The sequence below is a fragment of the Marmota flaviventris genome, chromosome 7, assembly GCF_047511675.1.
Source record: "Marmota flaviventris isolate mMarFla1 chromosome 7, mMarFla1.hap1, whole genome shotgun sequence".
NCBI classification, from domain to species: Eukaryota; Metazoa; Chordata; class Mammalia; order Rodentia; family Sciuridae; genus Marmota; species Marmota flaviventris.
The window spans coordinates 120,453,996-120,477,232 of NC_092504.1; the positions used below are offsets into that span (position 1 = coordinate 120,453,996).

At 34.1% G+C, this 23,237-nt stretch overlaps 1 protein-coding gene across 1 annotated transcript in view; it reads left to right on the top strand.

Moving 5' to 3' along the window:
• The window catches only part of Iqcm (IQ motif containing M), a 320,965-nt gene that overhangs the window by 125,616 nt on the left and 172,112 nt on the right, over positions 1-23,237 (top strand). The window contains exon 9 of the mRNA XM_071614029.1: positions 6,461-6,519. Within this exon, the coding sequence (XP_071470130.1) occupies positions 6,461-6,519 (59 nt within the window). The remainder of the gene's footprint in view (positions 1-6,460; positions 6,520-23,237) is intronic.

Here is a 23,237-nt window from a genome sequence, read left to right on the forward strand (position 1 = left end):
ATATAATATCATATTTGTTATGATTCTAGTAATACACATTTTGGTAATGACCAGAAAAGTTGAAGAGTTTTTCCTGGGTCAACATTATTTCTTTTTTGTTGTGCTTTAAAAAAAAAGTATTTGGGGGCATTTCTTCCATTTTATTTTGTGCTTTGTGTAACTTTCATTTTGTGCTTTTTTATTTTCCCCTTTCTTGCCTTTTGTTTCAAATTGATTGACTTATTTCCCTCTCTTATTCCTACCTCTTATTCTTTTTTTTAGAGAGAGAGAGAGAGAGAATTTTTTAATGTTTATTTTTTAGTTTTCGGCGGACACAACATCTTTATTTTATTTTTATGTGGTGCTGAGGATCGAATCCAGCGCCCCAAGCATGCCAGGCGAGCGGGCTACCACTTGAGCCACATCCCCAGCCCCACTACCTCTTATTCTAATTTTTCTTCCTACTAGTTGAGCATATGTATTCTTTTTACTTTTCATAAGTGCTCAATCTATTGATTTTAATGCATACATTTCAGTTAAAGTATCTTTACTTTCTTCCCTTCCCATACAAAAATGGTAGATTGTCTTAACCAGTAGAAGTTGTTTTTTTTCTCATTTTTTTAACTTTCACAAATTAGAAACAATTATTTTCTTAAATTGCATTGTTCAAGTTTACCAGTATCTTCACTATTTTTTTATTACATCTCAGACATGTAGGATGATTTTCTTTCTAAATCTACATCCTCCTGGAAGTACCTTAAGGAAGAATAAGTTGGCGGAAAACTTCAGTTGATTGTCTACTTATTTTTTCTTCTTTTTCCCATACCTTCTTATCATATTTAAGTTATTTTTGTCTTCTGGCTGCCATAGCTGCTGAGAAAAAGCAGATATTTATCCAGTTAGCCCTCTTTTGTCTGTAGTAATGTATCTATACTCTGCTTCAAAGGGCTTCTTTTCTCTGTTTTTCTTTTTCTTTTTTTTTATAATGAAGTAAGTGTGCTTCTGTTTTTATTTATTCTGAATGGCTTTTGTCAGGCTACCTAAATGTGAAAATTCTTTGGAATTATTTCAGCAATTCCAAAATAAAAACAGAAACTCGCCTTTCTCTTCAAATGGTGTCTCTCTTCCATTATTTTCTTTTAAAACTCTAATTAAAACTCTTTATAAATTCTAGTTAAAAATATGTGCTTCTTCCAGTTACTTGTGATCGCCCTTTTCCTTTTTCCTCTTTCAGATCTGCCATCTTTCTCTCATTGCTTGGTCATGAATTTTTTCCTCTTTATCTTCTAGATTATTGTCACTTTGTTATACGTGTCTATTCTTTTCTTTTGCTGTTCACTGAGCTTACAATTTCAATTATTATGGTTTTCATTTTTAGAATGCCTGCTCATTTTCCACATATGCTTGGTCAATTCTGATAATTTCTTGATTCCTTCAGTATATTTCTCTAATCATAGAAATGGAAGCTCATTCTTATATTCTGTTGATAATAATTACAGTGGATGCCATCTTTGAGGTTCTGAATGAATAGTTTGCTTTTTTTCTGGTTCCTTGATTTTATGTTTTCTCATACTCCTCTGATTTTTTAGCTCATTTTTCTTGGTATTTTATTGTGAGAATTTTTTGAAGCCTAGTTTTCAGCTTTCAACTTCATTCTGAAAATGATTGATACTTATTTTTTTTCCAGGTATTTTAGGGCAGTACTAACTTGGGATTCCCACCCAAAGCCAAGGCTTATATAGCATATGGTCTCACAGCCAAGCTCCGTCACTCTCATAGAAGTTTTTAAATCCTGATTTATGCTTTGAGGTTATTGTCTTCCCAGGTTTTATGAGAGATGTTCTTAGATCTTATACATCATTCAAACTAATAAATAAAGAAAAAAGGATACATAATGGAATACTATTCATCCATAAAAAGGAATGAAATCCTGTCATTTGTGACAACATGGATTGAATTGGAGATCACCAAGTTAACCAGAATAAAGCTAAGACACATATCATATGATCTCATTTATATATAGAATCTAAAAAACAAAATAAAACAAAACAGAAACAAAAAATGGATCTTCTAGAAATAGTAGTATGGGTAGTTGGGGAGACTAGGGAGGTGGGAAGGATTGGTAGAGGTTGTTCAGCAGGAAACAAGTCATAATTAGAGGTTCTGGTGAGTTATTGCATAGTTGGGTGAGTATAGATAAGGATAATATACTGTATATTTTAAAAAGTTAGAATGTTTTCAACATAAAGAAATGATAAATGTTTGAGGGGATTGATATGTTTGCCTTGATTTGAACATAGTATATTACATAGTGTATACATATATTGAAATATCACATGATACCCCATAAATATGTGATTTTTGTTTTTATGCATCAGTAAAAAAAATCTTAATTTAAATTTTAAAAATTTAAAAAGAGATAAAAAAACAAAACAAAAAACCCAGATTCTAGGCCTTCAGGAATTGCCATATAATCCCCAAGGCAAAGAAAGGCGCTGGAACTCATGAAAACAGTAAATTCAGCATTTGATTATTTGGGGATAGAATGGAATTCTGTTACTTTCCCATCAGCTTGACCACACATTAAAAATATCTTTTATTTCGATTTTTTTTTTTTTAGAATTTATTTTTGTATTGTGCTATGATTTGTTGGTATATCCTGGAAGTAGCTATCTCCTTATCCTTTATAAATCCTTAAGTCCTTCATAGGGTTCTTCTGTTGGGATCAGTTTTCCTTCATCCTCTGTTCAGCCTTTGTATTGCCTATGCTTAAAAACCTAGTTTTGATTTTTCATGGAGTTTAAAGAAATGAAAAACTGATGTTTTGCTGAGTCATCATCTGCAGTCTCCCTTAGTCTGAATGGCCATGGATGTTACAGAATGACCAACGTTATCTTTGGACACCTTCTTCTCCGTAAAAAAACATGCAAGGAAACATCGTACTTGAGACCACTTCCAAAGTGGGGGCTGATTTGACTCTGTGAGCAGATTTGGGGGAATATATGTTTTTCCCATGAATATCACAACTTCCTAGGGTTGCTTATATGGTTTAAAAACCCTTCTGTGGTTTATGTGCATTTTGGGACACTCAGATTCAAGAATGCAAAGAGATTGACTTATGAAAAATCCCAGAAAGATGTGTTTGATGCCTTCTGTTTCTCCATGTGTACAAATGATTGACATTTTTTTTTCTGTTTATGCCATTTTCCACACTAGAAGCAGTAGTGGTAAAAGGAATGCAGCTCACTGCTGTTTCATAGAAGGTGCTAGTGACATGACTGACTTCCACAGGCAAACACGAGCATTAATAGTCCAGCCTGGCAGAAAAATCTTTTCAGTTTATTTCACATGTTTTAATGTATAATTTTAATTTTATATGCATGTGCTAGTCATTATTTTCTTTTCACAGTTACCTAGTTTTACAGAAACCTTTCATTTTACCTTGAACCATATATTTATGTAGGCTTCTGGTATGGTTACAAGACAGTTTAAAAATATGAAAATTCCTTGCTACTTAGAAAATGCCCCTGGCCACATTTGGGGGTAAAAGTGTTGAGGAATAATATGCCAATTATAGATTATCTTTTTATAACAAACATACTCCAAAATTTCACACTTGTAATCAAATAAAAATACTTCTAGCATCAATATGCAGGATGGAAGACTACAGATCTATGGTTAATCAGTACAAGGATTTAATTATTAAGACTAAGAGGGAATTGTCACAAAGTTAAAAAAAATCTAGATAAGATTTTGAAACAGGATGGGAATTGATGGATTAGACAGCTGTTTTTCTAAAAAAGAAGCCTGAGGTGTAGTAATATTGTATGAATTGTCAGAAGTAAGTTTGGTACTGGTTTATTCTGGGATTTGGGGAAGTATGTGGGAGAAAGAGTCTGAAAACTGATTTAAGTGAAATCCATTCAGGTTGTTAAAAGTTTTGAAAATGTTGCTAGGAGAGTATTATTAATGACTTATATCTGTAGCCAAGTGTTCAGGATACATCTGAGATGAATTGCCCTGGAGAGAATAGGAACTTGAAGAGAAGTCGCAAGCAGGTATGAGAGAGGAGAGAAAGATTTTAAGAGAGAATGGAGTTGAAATATCAAGGTGGAATGGACTTGAGACTTGGATCTATTAGTATGTATAAGGCTAAGACTGACCCCTTAAAACAAAAACTGAAATTGACTTTTCAAAACAGACCAAAACCAAACGACCAACAAACAACAGCTTCTAGTTATGTTAAGTAGGAAGAAATATGCAGAGATGGAGAATGTGAAAGTATGACATCATCAAAAAAAATGAAGACATCAAAAAGAACATCTTAAGGAAATCCTCAACAATGTTTGTCAGACTGTTTTACTAACAGCCTTCACATTTGACATTCTTCATTATGGAGAACTTGCTAATTTAGTTAGTTTGGCCAAGAAGGAAGTTGTTGGGAAAAAAAAAGAAAACAAAGATGGGAACTATAAATAGTAGTATCACAAAAGGACAATGTTCCCCAAGCCAAACACATGACTTTATGTGAAAGTATGGGATATAAATGTTAAAAATTAATTTCTGTAAGTCCTTATTATTTTTGTGGTCATAAAATATGTCATGGCACATCTTGAAGGGCAATAGTTAAAAAAAGTTCCTGTATCATCCTTTATTATCACCTGTGTGTTGCACATAAATTTTAAGAAGTTCAGTAGTATTCTTGAGGGTGATTGTTCTCTTTGAAAAAGAACATATGATCATATGATCAGGGAATTCTAAATGTAACAAGTATTGAGATAATGCAAACCAATTTCAAGGTTCCTGTGTTCTAATATAAATGTGGGAGAAAGTTTAATCTTTGCTCTAAAGAAATTAATGTTATGAAAGGAAGTTAACATATACAATTAACGCGGGGTCTGAGAGATCACTATAAGAAAGAATGAAGTTTAGCTCTATGAGATATTTATGATTTTAAAAAATATTTTTTAAAAAATAATCAGTGTTAATACTGAATATTTTGTAGTATAAACACAACTTTTTTTTCACATTCCATCTTTACACTGATCTTTTTATTTTCTAAGAATTTATAAAAGGAATGCTTTTGGCTTTAGTCAAATATACATTTGAAACTTACAGTGCAGAACTAGAATAAGCATTGTCCTTGTGATATTGTGTGCATGCCATATTATCAAAAACCAAGAAACTTTCTGTCACTTATTTCTTATAGAGTTTGAGGGAGATAACTCAGCATCAACCTCAACCCCCTTTTTGCTGATTTATCAAGATTACTTTAAATTTTTCTTCCCTATTTTTTCAAGTTACTGCATGTAAAATAATTGTCATAGACCATTATAAAGTAGATATACAATCCATTAATGACTTTATGTATCAATGTTACCTTTGGATCCTACCAAATGCCCAGAGAGAGAATGGCTCACTTATTATGAGGTCTGAATTGTCTTCCTGAATTGTTCCTTCTATCATTGATAAGTATTGAACAATTATGTAAGAAAGATCCATATTTAACATTGTTGTGTAATTGTGATTGATGCTGTTGAAGTTAGTACGTGGTATCAGTCTTTTAAATGACATATGGAAAAAAATTTCACTAAAAATAAGGTGGCTTTTCTTACTGACATTGTGAATGCTAGACTACTGTTTTTTTTCCCTCATTACTTTATATATTAGTCTTTCAGTGCTGTCTTAACCAAATACCACAGGTTCAGTGACTTAACCAACAGAAATTAATTTTCTTACAATTCTGGAGTCTGGAGGTCCAAGATGGAGGTGCCAGTAGGGTTGGTTTCTTGAGGCCTATCTCTCTATATATAGCTTGGAGATGGTGACCCTTTTTGTGTGTCTTCGCATGTCTTAATCTGTGGTGTCTCTTTCTCTTATAAGGACATTAAACTTACTGGTTTAGGGCCCCACACTTTTGACCTCATTAAGTTTACTGTGTTAAAGACCTTTTCTACAATTATAGGCACATTGAGGGAATTAAGGCTTTGATACATGGATTTGGGATGAAGGCAGTTCCATTTATAACAGTTTGGTAGCTAGGAATTTGAGAACCAAATCTGTCTGACACATAAAGTAATATCAGAAAATATTTGTCATTACTTTTCTATCTATATTTCCCCTATACCTGATTTTTTTAGTTTCTTTTTTCATAAATACTCTATTTTTTGTAAACTGTTAAGTCTTTTTTTTTTAAGACAGAGGACAAATAAGTAAATAAATAAATTATCATCTGTAATAGATTTTTAAGATATTTGCTTACTGAAACAGTAGAAATTGTATTTCTGGGTGCCAGAGATGCTGGGGGAACATTTAGCAATCATACTCCTCTTGGCATACTTACAAATTTATATGTTTTGGTTTATTTTATAATAGAGTCTTTCTCCCTTTTGTAATATAACAGAACTTCAGTGGACTTAAAATTTTACAGGCAGTGAAGTAGTTTTTCTTCTTATATCCACTCTTCTTTCCCTTATTCTAGAAAACTTCTGTGAAAAAAGAGCAAAAACCTATCATTCCAGAACCAAAGCCAGGACCCAGGTAAATCTTTTATACGACAGCAAAAAGAGCGTAAGTGAAGGGGCTTATTTCTAACATTGTCAATGTACTTGCTGACTTTAGTGTCTAGGTTTGAAGAGGTTTAGGTGGTTAAGAGCCCAAGTTCTGATAGATGTTTTTCATTTTTGCCATTTTATTCAACTTAAGCAAAGAGAATAATACTTTTCTTCCAAGTATTTTGGTAATCAGGCAGGAGACCCAGCCTGATGGTATCTGGGTTGATGCAATGTGAATATTATTGCCCATGTTTAATCTGATTTTTGTTTATTAGAAGTTATATGCCATAGTTCATTATTAGAAGTTATTTGCCATCTTTCAGTGATTCTTCTAGGGTATTCTTAGGTTGTTTGTACTTTATATACCAAATTTATTGATAAATTTGTGAAAATCTACTGATTTTAGATTGGACGGTGAGATGGAAAGAAGGGATTACGAGAAGTTAATAGTGATGGATATTTCTGAAAAGGGCAGGATTCACACTTGTGTTTTTTATTCACTGGGAATATATTTATTTATTACTTATACATGATTATAAGTTGGAAAATGTAAGGCATACTTGAAAGCACTTGGGAATGGCGACATATAGATGCTGGAGAAAAGTTGTTTGATTCTTGAAAGAAAGGATATACAATGGATGAGATGTATAAAGTGGGTAGATATTAAGCAGAATCCCTCAGCATTATTGGTAGGAAGTATCAGAAGACTGAATTTAGGATTTCCAAAATGATTGAAAATTGGTTAGGGAATCTCACAAAGGAGAAAGCCACAGAGGGAGGGGACCTCTTCTCAAATTCTTGGCTGGCTCCTGACCTGTGCATGCAAAAGAGGCTGTTAAAAAAAAAATCCAGCCTAAAGCTGCAACTTGTGTAGTTTTCAATTGGTTTGGTTGGTTATATCAAAAGAAAAAGATATCCTGGATGTTTTAATTATCAGCCTAGGACTTTAATGTAGCATTTCTATATATTTATTTATATTTATTAATTTATTGATTGATTAATAAGATGGGATCTTGCTGAATAAGATGGGAATTGCCCAGACTGGCTTTGAACTGACAGTGTTCCTGCTTTAGCCTCCTGAATAGCTGGAATTATAGGCAAGTGCCATTGTTCCTGGCTTAGCAGCTTCTTTAAATGTTTAAGAATTTAAGAAGACATTCATGGTAACAGGAAAGCTCTAGTGCAGAAACAGAAGCTATTAATAAAAGAATCAAATTAAAAGTCTATGTATAGAAAATTTGGACAAACAATTAATTTGACCTAATTGACATTTATAGAAACTATATCCAACAACTGTGGAATATACATGTTTTTCAAGGGCATGTATAACATGAGTTACAAAGAACAGAAAGCCATGGAATAGAAAATGGAGAAACAATAAACAATTAATAAAATAAAAATAGTTCTTTGGAAAAATAATAAACTTTGTAAACTCATAGCACAACTGACTTTAAAAAAAGAGTGAAAATGTTATTACCAATTTTTGCATGAAAGAGAAATCATCACTGTGTATCTATAGATATCAGAAGGAAAATATCACAGGATGTGAAAATTTTCTTGCCAATTACATTCAACTAAGAGGTGTTTTTTTAAAAAAGACAAAATAGCAAAGCTGACATAAGAAGAAGTAGAGAATCTAAATAACCCATTTTGGGGACATTGGATGTTATCAAGAGCCTTTTCACAAATAGATGTGGTTTAAAGAAAACAACTTTTAATAATGTAAATTATTTCTAAAATATTGAATGGTGTTAAAAGGAACTTATCCACTTCTTTAAGTCTTTTGCCTACAAATATTCTTTTTGGTTAGTTTGATTGGGACAGTTTTTTTCCTTATTGGTGTTACTAACTTAAAATTAGTACAGCCCTATCAATGTTACATAATTGTGCAACCTCAAAGATGAGAATTTATTGTACTGTCGTTATTTGCCTAAACTCAGTCAGCTAATCTGAATTGTTAACATTTTTCCATATAGTCTACCATCTGTCATTGCAGGCATAAAGAGCTGTGGCCAAGTTTTGCAGGGATCTATAGCTGCTTTTTCTTGGGATATCTAAAATATTTTAGAGGATGAGGATTGAAGAGAATTTTAGAGATAACTTGATCCCATTGATCTGTTTCCTTATTGAGAACAGTAAGATTCAAAAAGATAAAATGACTTCTTCAAGGTCACAAAGTAAAAGAACAGAATTGTTCTTGAATTCAACCCTCCACTCATAGTACAGTGAAATTCTTAGTTGTGCAGTTTTTATACCACTTGTATCTTAAATTTCAACAGGCTTTCTGATGATTATTTGCAAGATGTAAACTGAAAATTTACTTAGAATAGAATCATGGAAAAAGGAGAGAAAGAAAAAAACCAAATGTGAAAATAAAACAGAGTAGTGAACAAAATAGAACTGTGTGTGTTTGGAGATACACATACACACACACACATATCAGTAAAAGACACAAGCATATATTTAATATATACACATACACATGGGCATACTTTGTTGAAAATATTTAAGTGAATCATTATTATGATTCTCTTCTTTATTTGAAGTACTATACCATTTCTTTCCTAAAAATTCCATGAAACCTTAGAATCCACATCTTGGGACCCCCCATAACTTGGCCTGGAGGATTTTTCTTGTTGGAGAGGAATTTTCCATGTATTTTCAGCTAGAGGTCTCCTTAGTGCCTGTGTGAGGCAGAGTATATCATAACCTTCCATCAGTCATCCGTCAACTTCAATAAAGTGTTGGGCAGTTTCTAAAGTACTTTTTGCATTTCACGGGTAAAAATATGTCACACATACATTACTATTGCTGGGTTACAGTAAATACTAGAGAGTCTGTTTTCCCCCTTTCTTCTCAGTTATAGAAATAAAAGGATGATGGAATTAATTTACACATACCCACCAGCTTTGCGGGAACCCTCAGCGGTTGGCAAATAGGGCTGGTTTATTCACCCACTCAGCAGTGTTTTTTTAAGGAGGCAGTCACTTGACTGTTAAAAGGTGAGAGTGGGAAATTAGGCAGACTTCAAGTGCGGCTGCTGCAAGGGTTTTGAATTTCCGCCACTGTGAGCACCCGCTCCTATTCACAGTAGGGAATGGAATCTTTTGCCTTGTATGGTGATGAGTCAAAGTCCTGATTATTTCTGTCCTCATCTTCAGTCATCTCAAACCTGAAAGGAAAATGTTCACATTTATTTTGCTGTTCATCTTCCTGCTTCTTCAATGAAAATATTCATTTTAGTATTCAGAAAGGGAAGAAAAGAAAGTGCTATACTGCCTACGTACATTTGTTTGTATACAAGACTTTTCATTAACAGCATTATTAAACAAAGAACTATAATGCTAGAATCCCACATATTGGAGATTAATGCGCTAGGTTGTAAAACCCACACAATGTATATTTGATTTTGTTCTGAAATATATACTTGTATATTTTTATAAGACAAAGATGATCATTTTGCCTTGAGTTTATGATTCTGCTATATAAATATTCATTATGTACACAAACATGCACAACATTTATAGAAAATAATTTTCATAGATGAGCATTTATAAAATGAAATTGTTTAATATCTGAGTGAAAGTCTTCATGTCCTTAATATTTCAATGTGAATGATGAATTTTGAAATCCTTTGAACTTCATAAGATTGTTGGAACTCAGAAGATTGTTGGAAATCCATAAGATTAAAATATGATTGAGAAAGCCCTCAACTACTTTTAAGGAAAAGGAAGTTTATGTTAAACTTATCAAAGAAAGCTAGTCAGTCTCAGTTCAACCAGAATTGCCAAAGGAACATTTTTCTGACTTTTATTTTTGTAGTAAAATACTCAAAGCAAAATATCTGAAAGAATTGGAGTCAAATGATGCCATTCTTCCATTTTAGTTTTTTTAACATTATAGTATAAACCTTGATTTATAGGTTATAGTATACGCCTTAATTTAGGTAAAGATTCCTCTGATTTCTTCCTTTCCTCTTTAATCTCTTTATTCACTTCTTTATACGTATTCCACATTTTCTTATTTTCATATGATATCTTTAGTGTAAAGCAGTAAAAGAAGTCTATATGATTACATAAGGAGAACTAGAGTTCATTATCAATATTTAAGCAAAAACTGAATCAAGAGCTACATGGATTATGATTTAGTTTACCATTGAAATGATATTCATCTTTTATTTTGTATGAGATTTACTTTATATATAAACAATCTTCCATTTTGATTTGTTGAGAACCTCTAACTGTATTACAAAAGTCTTCATTTCTCTTCAGGTAAACTATTGCATTTCATGAATGTAATACTATTTATTTTGACATCCTTTTGCAATGAGCTGTTAATCCTTTGCAGATTAATGTTATCAGTGATCATTTTTCCTTTTGTTCAACTTCCAAACCATCTTTAAAATGCCTGATTTTCAAGTATAGAATAGATCAATTGATGCACCCTTAAGTCATAGAAAAAAAAACTTACTGTGTTGATTTGTAGTATTAAGATCTGAGGCTGGTCATCAGCTTTTCACCTTTTTAGTATTTCATTTGCTTCAATTCTAGATAAAAAAGTGTCAGCATTTAAATAGACCATCTCTGAAGTAATGTGCACTATTTTGATATTCTTAAGTTCATACTTTTTAAAAATTTATAATTCCAAAAATTCATATAATTCATGTAAATATGTAGATGAGGAATAGTAATATATTTCCTCCCTTATATATGCTTATTACACTTTTGCTTATTTTCATGGTATCTTTAATGTAAAGTATCAAAAGAAGTCTATATGATTAGGTAATAGAAATCGTAGTTTAGACACTCATACATATTTACACATACTATTTGTAGGACCCCAGAAATGAGGCTATTACATTTTGATTTAGCTACTTGTCACATTTTCCTCTGATAATTAACACAATATCTTTTCAAGAACCCCTCTACCCACCATTGCAAACTATTTAAAATAGCATATTCTACCCCGCCTTAATTAACTCCCATACCCTGCTTTATTTTTTTTTTTACCATCCTGCCTTCTCCGCAACCTCTACAATTCTCTTGTTTACTGTGATTACTGTTTACCTGTTTCACTAGAATACAAGCTCAATGAGGGCAGGAAAGTTTTCTGTTTTATTCACCAGTGTGCCCTCAATACTAGAACAGCATCTTATACATCATACTCTAAATAAATAAATAAACAAACAAACAAATGTTTAATTCATGGGTTGCATTTTTAGATAACTTCCCTGCTTTTGAAATGACTTTTCTTTCCCTTCTAGCCATGCATAGTTCTTATCTTAAGCTATAAAGAAGGCATCTTTGTTGGGGTATCCTATAACTACCTCTGAAAAGTGAAATAACTATGTACCCCCTTTCCCAGCCTTCTCTCCTATATTCCTTATGTCAGTAATTATACTATACCTCTAATCACCCAAGAACCCAAATCAGTCTGTATATTTCCCAACTGTCTTTACAAAGATCATATGAGAATGTTGAAAACGTCTTTCCTGAAATCAGACATATAAAAAATCATTTCCTATTCTAGCAGTAGTCAAAGCAGAACCAGATTATAATTAAATTAAATTACAGGAAATGAACTTACAATAGTATGACTTATTCTTTTTGTGCTCATTTTCTAGCACCACCGCTTTATTCTGTCAGTCCTCACTCACCATCCAGCTGACAGCTAATAAATTCTGACATTAAACTCTCTGGACCGTACTTAGAAAATTTTATGTTTTTCCATTTTTGAAAGTGAGGACATTTGCCATTCTTCGGAATTCTCACATCATATTCATTCTCTGGTTTTTCAAAGGCAGCCGATCAACAGATGAATATGGAAAATTTTTTGCCTGAGCCCAGAAAATTTAACTAATTAAGAGAAGCTTCCGATTTATTTATGAGCTCCTTCCTTGGCTTGAGCTTCTGTTCTCCACTATCAGTATTCATTCTGTCCTTCTGAGTCTGATAGTCATTCTTTGGTGCAGTAGAATCAATACATCCTAAAATATTGCATTCCCAATAAACTCCCAGGTGATGCTGATCTGCTGGTTCTCAGACCACACTCTGAGGAGCAAATGTGAGGATTTATTTGACGGGGTCCAGTATCAACTCTCCACTCCTGCTGTCAATTCCTAGTGCAACGTGGATGCTTTCTGCTAGTTTGTAGAGACCTATTGTCAATCACCTTGATGACACCCCAGCTCCCTGATCTCGTGCTAGGAACAAGGCTTGGAAGATAGCTACCAGAGAACTGCATCTCCACACTCCACACAGGGCTACCATCTCCAAACTCCGATGCTGACCTCCAAGTCAAGTGCTGCCATACAGCTACATCTTCCATCTCCTGAGCCTGCCTTTCTCAGGATTGCCTTTCAGTGAATAAGACAAAAAGGTAGCTAAGTTTAAAGCAAATAATTACCTCAGCCATCAATTTCTTTTCCCTGAGATCATTTTCTGGTGTTTAGTGACTTCTGTCCTTGTCCTCCATTTTCTCAGCTTTCCTGACTTATTTCTGTTGCTGGCCTTCAGATGGCCTTCTTTCTCCTGCCTCTTCAGAAATTACTGTTCCTTAATTATGACTATGGCCAAGCATTTTCAGCTTTGCCAATTGTGGAGTTTGCTGTCTTACTTCTTCTAATCATCTTCTAATGAAGAGCTACATACCTAAACAGTAGCCCGTAGCTCTGAATGTGGCCACAGACTGACTTTGGTGAGAGTCAGCACCATTTGCTTTCCTAGTCTAGCCCAATGAGCTGGGAAAAAAAGCACTGGACTAGCAGGTGGGACACAGGACACCTCACAAACAGGTTATAATAGCTGAGCTCTCATTTAAAATTGACTTATAGCTTATTGGCTTTGGCTATTGGCTGAATTAGGGTTTTCTGCTTTCTCTCTTAGTGAGGAGATGTCCTGGATCCTAAAGGATTCTTGAGTCTCCTTTCTAACTCTTACGCATGGGAAAGTCATAATTCTACTAGGGTCTGCTGAAGGATGTAGCAATATTATGGCTTGGATGTGAGGTGTCCCCCAAAAGCTCATGTGTGAGACAATGCAAGAAGGTTTACTGGGTTAGAGCCTTACCATAATCAGTGAATTAATCCTTGATGGGAATAACTGAGTAGTAACTGGAGGCAGGTGGGGTGTGGCTAGAGGAAGTAGTTAATTGGGGACGTGGCTATGGGGTATATATTTTGTATCTGGTGAGTGGAATCTTTCTTTCTCTCTCTCTCTCTCTGCTGCCTGATCATCATGTGAGCTGCTTCCCTTTGCCATACTCTTCTGCCACGATGTCTTGCCTCACCTTGAGCCCTGAGGAATAGAGCCAGTCATTTATGGACTGAGACCTCTGAAACTGTGAGCCCCTAAAAGAACCTTTTCTCCTCTACAGTGGTTCTGGTCGGGTCTTTCAGTTGCCATGGTGAAAAGCTGCCTGAAACAAGCAGAGAGTAAGGAAAACAACTGACCACATGAAATGAAAAACTGGTAGAGAGGATGACTAGGTCTAGTACAAGGAGAGAGCCTTGTGGGTGTGACTCTTATATGAAATCAGATATAAATGTCCGAGGAGTTGCAAGGTGAATAGTGAGATGAGGAACAGAAGTTCTTGTGGCTCAGCACAGTAAAACTGTCCCGTAGTACATGGAGGATGAATGGAGTCTCAATCAGGGAAAGTCTGATTTGCAACTACTTTTTCTTATAGGAACTCTCAAAGAAGGTTGGTAGGGAGACCTAACCCTCCCTACTAAGGTGACAGAAACTTGGGGTTGGGGAGCAAAAATTCCCCAACCTACTCCAAGGTGCTCTAAGATCTCTCCTCATTTCCTGCTTTGCTAATAGTGTTTGGCTGACTATCTTGTGATCTTCACTCTGTGCTCCAGCTTGATTATCTGTGATCCACTGGAAATGACAGTTCCTAAAACATAAATATGGCTTGAAATAAAATATCGTATATAATATCAGAATTTGTTTTTAGGGGCTGGGGTAGTGGCTCAGTGGTGGAGCGCTTGCCTAGCACGTGTGAGGTGCTGAGCTAGATCCTTAGCATCACATAAAAATAAATAAATAAAATAAAGGTATTGTGTTCATCTATAACCAAGAACATTTTTAAAAAGGAAATTGTTTTTAGATTCAACTTAGGGGAATTTTTTTTCCATTATCTGAAGTTCTGTAATCTGATGTCCCTATTCTAAGGACAAGGAATCTGAATAGGCACCAAATCTTCATTAATTCCACCCTTGAGCAAAGATGAGAGAGATGGATGGGAGTTGGTAGATAGAGTGAGCTCTGGGCCATGACTGACTAAAGTTTGGGTTGGAAGCAGAGGGCTACCCCAAATGAAATAAATGACTGTACTGGGAGGAAGAGCAGACTATTCATTATGTTCCCTATTCCACAGATAAGCTGATGAAAAATTGATAGCCTGGTCACTGTGCCACTGAAAATTCAGCTCCCATTACACATTGGGCATGAACACTCTAGTCATTTCAGTTGTCTTAAGGATAATTTCTTGAGTGCCCTACCAGTAAAACATCAGATATAATAAAAAGGAGCTTCATGTTTGGGTTAAAGAGAATTCCCTGAAAGTTCATCCTAGATTACCTGGATTACAAAGTCAGAATCAATTCAAGTTAGAACCAAAATAGTATTTCCTTTCTGGTCTTGCCTTTGTATTATGTGAAATGATCATTTCTTTTTAATTCATAATAAACAATGCTCCTTCAGCATGTTTATCTATACTAAGAGGAAATAAATAATTGTGTTTTCTCACTGAATTTGGAATTTAAAATTTCTATTGTGTTTTGAAGAAAATCTGTTGGAAAGCTGAAACCCAGTAGCAGCAATAACAATAACCTTTATCTTTCCTTAAATATGACATAATGGGGTGGGAGAACTCTTTCTGCCTCTTTCCACATACCTTTTTTTCTTCTCTTATACTGATAGCCTTAAACATATTTCTGCAATGTAAATTCTAACTCAGGATCTGTATAAGTAAAAAGCACCCTCTCCAGAAATTCAAGTACTCATGGAGACTTTAAATGGAATATCGACCTCCATCCTTTAATATGATCTAGTTAAACAGATTGCTGAGGACCTAGAGACAGCCAAAAATAGGATGGCGCTTGGTTTGGGAGGTTGAGGCAGGGAGGCCTTGTGAGGAACGATAGGGGTACAAATATAGAGTGGAAAGTACCAAAGGAAACACATCTCATTCAGATATTTAAGCTATTTAAAAAATTTGCCTAAATTAAAGCAAATTATCTTCCACTCCAGGAGGATTGCATCTTATTTTAGAAAGTCTCAGGAACCCTGTTCTGATTTTTCAAAATGAACAGGTTTTCCTAACATGAAATACTGAACCCTTGGGAAGATTTGGAAATGAATGATGAAGTAATATGGAGCCAACAGTTGAACTTTGTGAAAACATATCATATCTCTTTTCTTAAAAATCTGTATTACTGTGTACAATGAATCATAATGCATTCTGCTGTCATATATACCTAATTAAAATAAATAAATAAATGTTAAAAAATCTGTACCACTATGCTGAATTGAATGCATTGTTTTCAAACTAAATAGACCTCATTTAGGGGATTAAAGTAGGCCACAAATTCCGTTTCCCTCATTACCCAAGCTGCTTTCAAATCCCACATTCAAAGCACGAGGGCATCACATGTTTCTACTTGAAGGCTGCGCTTACAGGAAACGAAAGCCCTCGACACAGCTTGGTAGCAGAAGATCCAAATCAGAGTAAATTGTGTAAATTATAACTAAATTGCAAAGCATTTGGACAAAGCATGCATAGTAGTCTAATCAGGAAAGCGGTGATATTTACTTTTCGATAATGCAGGTTGGAAGAGGAATTGGGGGAGGGAAGCATCACAGATCTCTTTTAATGTATTTCTGAACTTGGCAGCCTGAACTGGTTTTGTCACATATTTGCAGTTTAAAAAGTATTTGGCTTTTACAACAGCCATAATAAGTATCCTTTAATCACTTTCAACCTATGAACAGATGGGCAAACAGTGCTTTTATAAATGGAGCATACAAAATACTTCAATATCAGCCAAAACTAATTAGTACCAATATCTGAACCAAACTCTAAAACTGATTTAATGTTTAATATATATTATTGTATAAGCATTAGCAGTTGAAAGGAAATTCCCTGTTCAAATGTTTGCCAAGCTCAGGGTCTAATGTTCAGACATGATTAACTTACTAATTAACTTATTTTGTCTTTTCTCACATGTAATTTTCCTAAATGATTTCTTCTCTCTCTGAAAATCATTTGATTTGATACCTTAACCACCATATATTTGTCAAACTTCCAGTGAGAAAGTCAAATGCATGCATTCAACATTGGTCCTTCACCTTTTCAAAGTGACCTTAGAAGGAAGTGGCATCAGGACAAACAGGGTAGCCCTTCTGTGGTAGAAACTGGTTTTATATCCAGTCTCTGATGACTCACAGTTTTATCTTTTTAAAAATTTTCTGACTTTTATGGAGATTCTTTAATGGCTAAGAATCTTTGTAAAAATGGCAGTTTCCTCCATTTCAGAATTGTGTTAAGAATTGTATTAATGAAGATTACTTTAAAAATTATCTTTGGGGATAGCCAAGGTTCTTTTCTACTAAACCACTAATTCAAAAGAGGTCCCTTGGCCTCCCTATGTCTGACATCCCATATTTCTTACATCTCATTTACTACTCATCCTTGGACCCTGCATAAGCCAACACTTTTGTGACCATCATATGGCATATATATATATATATATATGACATTTTTTATATAATATTATATATATAACACTTTATATATATAATATTTTATATGTAATATTTTATGTAATATAATCTTTTAATTACTTCTGAAAAGAAGTGAACAAGAACCTAAAGCCAGTCACCCAAGGCAACCTGACCTTTGAGCCCTGGGCATTATCAGTAGCAGCCTTCTGTCTGTCTTGACATCATTTCATTCTCTGATGTTGTCACAAACAAGATCAACAGGGCTTCATAGCCCTTCTGACTTCTTGATCTTAGTAGGTCATCTGATTTCTCCCAGTGTCAATTTCCTCATTTATAAAATCAGAATAGTAACATTTATAGAAAAAAATTGTTTTTGAGAATTAAAGGTGAAATTCTAAAGTAAATGCTTAATAAATGGTTACTACTATTGCTACTACTGTTATCATGCAACTAATTATTATGTTTTTACCTTATACAATGCATGCTGGCCTCATTCAGAAAATATGAACAAAATTAGAAAATGAGAAACAATAATTTTTCTTATGTTCTCTTTACAGTCTGATATTTAATTAGGAGTTTGCATCAGTTTTAGTGGAGGAGTGAATGGGTCAGAAGCTATAGAAGCAGGACATGAATAGGGATTTCTTGAAAATTATCGTCAGATGATTGTGCTAATATAAGCACACTAACATTTTGTCATGTTTCTTTCTACTCTTGCTTATATACTTTTTAAAAAGTTGTGGTCATGTAATGCATATATTTTAATATCTCCGTTCTATTATAAATGAAATCATAAGCATTTTCTCAAGTTATTACATTGTCTAGTGTTTGTCAGTTTTATGACCCTGTAAAAATTTATTGATTGGATTTAACACAATGCACATAAATATTTGTTTCTGAATTTCATCATCATAAATGAAAGTAGGATGTCTATCTTCATACATAGGACTTTTTTCCTTAATTCCCAGAAAGAAAATTACTAGGGAATATGCTTTTGCTTTGTGTTGCCAAGTCACTTTTTGAATTGATTATCCAGTCAAAAATAGTGTTGGAAGTGCATCTTTAACAAAACTTTTTCTGAAATTAGATAACTTTGTAGAATTTTCTTCTTAATTTTGCAAATGAAAAATGGAGCTTTATTATTTATATTTTAACTTAACATTATTATTGGAACATTTTCATGTATATATGTTTCTAATTCATTTTTTGGGGGCCAGGTTGTATTTTAATTAATCACAATAAGATTTTTGAAAATACAATGAAAGCTTCAAGGCACCTGGTCGTGTGGCTACCACAAAACTGAGTTTAGGAATTATTATTCCAAAATCAGGAAATATAATGAGAACAAAATATGGGATGTTAATTTTTATGAGGATATAGTGTCAGAGACAGAGAATTTGAAATGAGACTTATATAAAGACAGATTTGGGAGCTAGAATTAAAAAGAAATCAGTAATAGATGTTGTTTTGTCTGGAAAATGAGTATAAATCTGAATATGAAGGGATCTAATCTCCTATTCTTGTCTGAATACTATTCTTGGATTGTGTTAGGTGAGCATCAACTAAATGACTAAAATTTGCATTTCCATCCAGGATCAGGATAAATCAGGATCGACTTAAACATAATTGTTGCGTTATGGGTTCAGTAATAATTTTTGGAAAAGAGACTGAGACTCCAGTAATTTTGTAGATAGAATTGCCTGTTTGTTTATTAAGAGGTGACAGATGCCACACCCCACCCCACCGGACTGTGAGAGAGGATTTGTATGCCTACATGTGGTGAAGATGTCGAGGGAGAAGTCAGTTTGCTCTCTCAGTCTCACCTTGTGATTGAGGTACACTTGTAAGGCGTGGTTATGACTGCATACCTATGTCCAGTAACTTTTGATTTAATAATATTTGGTGGACCAATTTCATTAACGTATGGAATAAGGTACAAATTAAAACATAGATATCCATATTGTATGATTAGCAAAACTAGCATCATATGGTATAAAGGCATCAATAACTTCTGTCTAGAAGATTGACAAATCTCCTCATGTCATATTCTTTTAAAATGATTTTATGTGGCAGAGATTTTTATTGCCCTTGTCAGTTCTTCTGCTGATGTTAGGAATTAGTAATCGTCCAGTTTTCCTACCTCAGGTTTTACCTACATTATATACAGTAGTAAACGTATCCCCTTTCTCTTTTTAATATGCACTAATTTCCTAATATGCCTTATTTGTCAGGAAGTAACATTCTTTTAGGTGGAGAATTCTATAGCAATGTAGGAGATAGACTGGTTTTCTAGTAGAACTTTGTGAGAATCATTTTACATAAAAGAATCTGTATCATTAATGGGGCCATCATACTGAGTTTAATGACTTGCAGTTAAATATACTACCTTAAGCATGGGAAATGGATACTAATTAGAGTTTACAATTATATCATGGTAGAAAAAATATTATTATTAAAACTTTATAAACAAATATGTATGTAATGAACTTGGTAAAGACATTATATATATTTATTATTTTATGAATAAAATAAGTGAGCATGAATTAATTCCTGTTGACATTATTTCTGATGATTTATTAACCTTTAATCCAGTTAAAAGTTTACTCACAGAATTATTTTTTCCCTCAGTACTGACAGGTAGTTGGAACCATTTTTATGCCATTTAAAAGATATTTCATTCAGGCTTGAACAAATAAAGACACAAACGGTAGTGTATAAATAGATTTGAAGCAAGAGTATTATATTTTTATAAGAAAATGAACATTAGTCACAAATTAATTATTCAGCCCTAGATAATTAATTCTTATTCTGCATTCTTGGATTTAGCAGACTAAACATGATACTGTTTCTGGATGAAAGAAGTTGTGAGACCCTGTTTCGGTTCTTTTGCTTGTCTAGCAGGTTTGCGGTTATGATACGAGTTTAAACTGAGAAGGCTCTTTCTCTAAGTTTTTTCTTTCTACAATAAATTATTAAGACAATGCATTTTCCCCTAAGGCTACACTCTTTTGTTGTTTCTTTCAGAAAACAAAGTTTATGACCTGTAACATATTGCAGGGTCTTTAGGCAAGTGAGGGAGAGGCAGAAACCACCTGCTGGTGAGATGACTGAACCACATAAAAATATTTAGGATGACTTAGTGTAATAACCAGCAATCTCAGAGTGGAGAGGAATGCAGTCCTCTTTTGAGAATGTAAATATTCATTCCATAAGGATTTAGTCATTGACCACTTTGAAATAAAAACATATTATGGACCCTGAGGGCATTGACAAAACTCAAGGTCTTAAAATTTTATCCTTTGGAAAGTGTTCATCGTGAGTGTTACTGCTTGACAGTGATAATTTGCCTCTAAAGTAAAATCTTTAAAAAATCAATTTGACAACTATTGCCATAATAACATCACAAAACCTGGTTACTTATAATAACTACTGTATCTTGTGAGGCTTTAGCCCAGACCCAGCTGGTGTCATCTGGGTTTATTTGGGTGGCTGCAACTTATCGTTTCTTCATGTAGCTTCCTTTGAAGGCCAGATTGGTTCTCATGGAGATGTCAGGTTCTAAAAATGGATCTATGTGGGCTGGGGCTATAGCTCAGTGGTAGAGTGCTTGCCTAGCACAGGTAAAGTCCTGGGTTTGATCCTCAGCACCACATAAAAATAAATAAATGGAATAAAGATATTGTGAAAATAAAATTCTTTTAAAAAATGGAACCAGGGCACTTGAGACACATGCTCAGAACTGGCACACTGTTATTTCCATTGGATTTTATTGGCCAAGACAATTCACAGATCAGCACAGATTTATAGGGTGGGTATTATGGTTTGGATCTTAGATGTCTTCCCAAAAGGCTCATATGCTTTAGGCTTGGTCACCAGTGGAACTGTTAGGAGGTGGGAACTAATGGAGGAAGTTAGGTCTTTGTGGGGCATGCCCTTGAAGGAGCTATTAGAACCCTGGCCCTTTCCTCTCTCTTTCTCTTTGCTTCCCTTCTGCCATGAGAATAATTGCTTTCCTCCACCGTGGTGTACTGCATTAGCACAGCCCCAAAGCAATTGAGGCCTAGTGCTCAGGGACTGAAACCATAAGCCAAAATAAACCTTCTTCCTTTCAAGTTGTTTATCTCAGGTGTTTTGTCACAACAAGGGAAAGCTAACACAGTGGGTAAATAAACCTCATCTCTTGATGGGAAGACCTGCAAGGTCACATTGGAGGTATTCATTTGCCATCAGTGCAATCAATTACAATAGCCTATTTCTAATGTCCTTATATTAATAATGTGTTAGTTGTTATGTATTTAACATAGGGGGCAGACATTTTCTTTGATTAGTCAATTCTTTTCATGTTTTGGACTTTGATAAATAAGACATCAACAGTATAGTGTTGATTTAGATTAAAATATGGACCATTGGAGTAAGTTCAAGGATCTTGGAGCTGATCAAAGAAAAGACATGACCACAAAGTAGTAGTAGCACACAATACACGCTTTATTTGGGCAACACATGGGCTGGTTTGCATGAGAGAAGTCTCTTATAGCAGAGGCCTTCCAGAAACAGTGATGTGGAGCCACTACCCAGAATGGGAAAGGTTAAGGGAACTCCATAGGAGAGGGGAACCAGAGAGGGGTCCTATGAGCATAGCTGATATCACTCAGCAACAGGTTGGGTGTGGAGGTCTCTGGGTCAAAGAGCTCTGTAGGACTGTGGTGGCTTGAGGTCTGTTATGGAGCCCCTAGGGTTGTCTGACTGATGGCTAATATATGTTAGGTAAAGTGGAAGGCTCAAAATGTTTAAACTATATGCTTATTTGGACCATGTTTTGAAAAACTGGATGTCTGAGAATTTTAAGTTAAAAGCTAGCAGGTTTTGGAAATTCTGGTTAGGACCAAATATGAAGAAGTAAGCAATATAGATGTCAATATATGGGATTTACCTTTGGCTTCCTATGAAATCATGCATATAATATTTGTATAACAAGCATGTAAAACATACCTTGCTATTTCTAACATCTCTCCTTTTTTATAACAAAGAAGATAATCTTTCGTATGTTCCTGGAACCAGCTGGGACACCCAAAAGAAAGGTTAAAAAGATATTGTAGCAGTTTTATTTTCAATTGGGACTTGATTTGGGGGAAAATATGTTGGAAAGAACTGTCAGAGGGAACAAAATATGAGTGGAGTCGTAGGTACCTTCAGGGTAAAACAAAGTCACAGAGGTGCAAGTAACATTAAATATGAAAACACCACGTTTTGTGAGAAATCAATCACAAAAATGGAAAAGAAAAACTTCACAAGCATTGATAAAAGGAATATTTTTATCAATATAAGGAGCTTTTTGTTATCTAGTCAAAATATGTTGAAAACACAGAATAACTTTTCCTTTGCCCAATTAAGAGCAGACTATGTCTTAAAAAATCAGTTTGTCTACAGTCACATATATTTAAGAAGAAAGATATTTAAAAAATCACTTTGTCAGTATAATAGTAAGGATTTAAAATTCTAATTTTGTTTTTTTCTTGGTATCCTACCTGTATTATATAATTAAGTGTTCACAATCGTTTCTCTATTTTATGCTTAAGTTAGTAAAATTCACATTTGTCAATATTTAATATATTTCACAGCTTCTTTTCCAACCCATTATTTGTAAATACAACTCACTTTTTTCAACAAGCCTTCTCTAAGTTCTATACAGCCTCAAACTTGTCTTTTGTTTAACTTCCAACCATCTAGAGATGTGCTATTGATCAAAGTCTGTATGTTTAGGGCCTAAGATAAACATTCTTTCAAGTGTTAAAAAGTAGACAAGACACATCTATGATTTTGTAAACATATTTGCATTTCTTCATAATTCTTTTGCATAACAGAGTTCCAATCACTCATATCAACTACAATTTTAATCAAAATGACTAATTTCATTCTCTGTATCCCCTTTTGTTTTTCTCATAAACACACACACTCCTGAGCAGATGATTAAGAA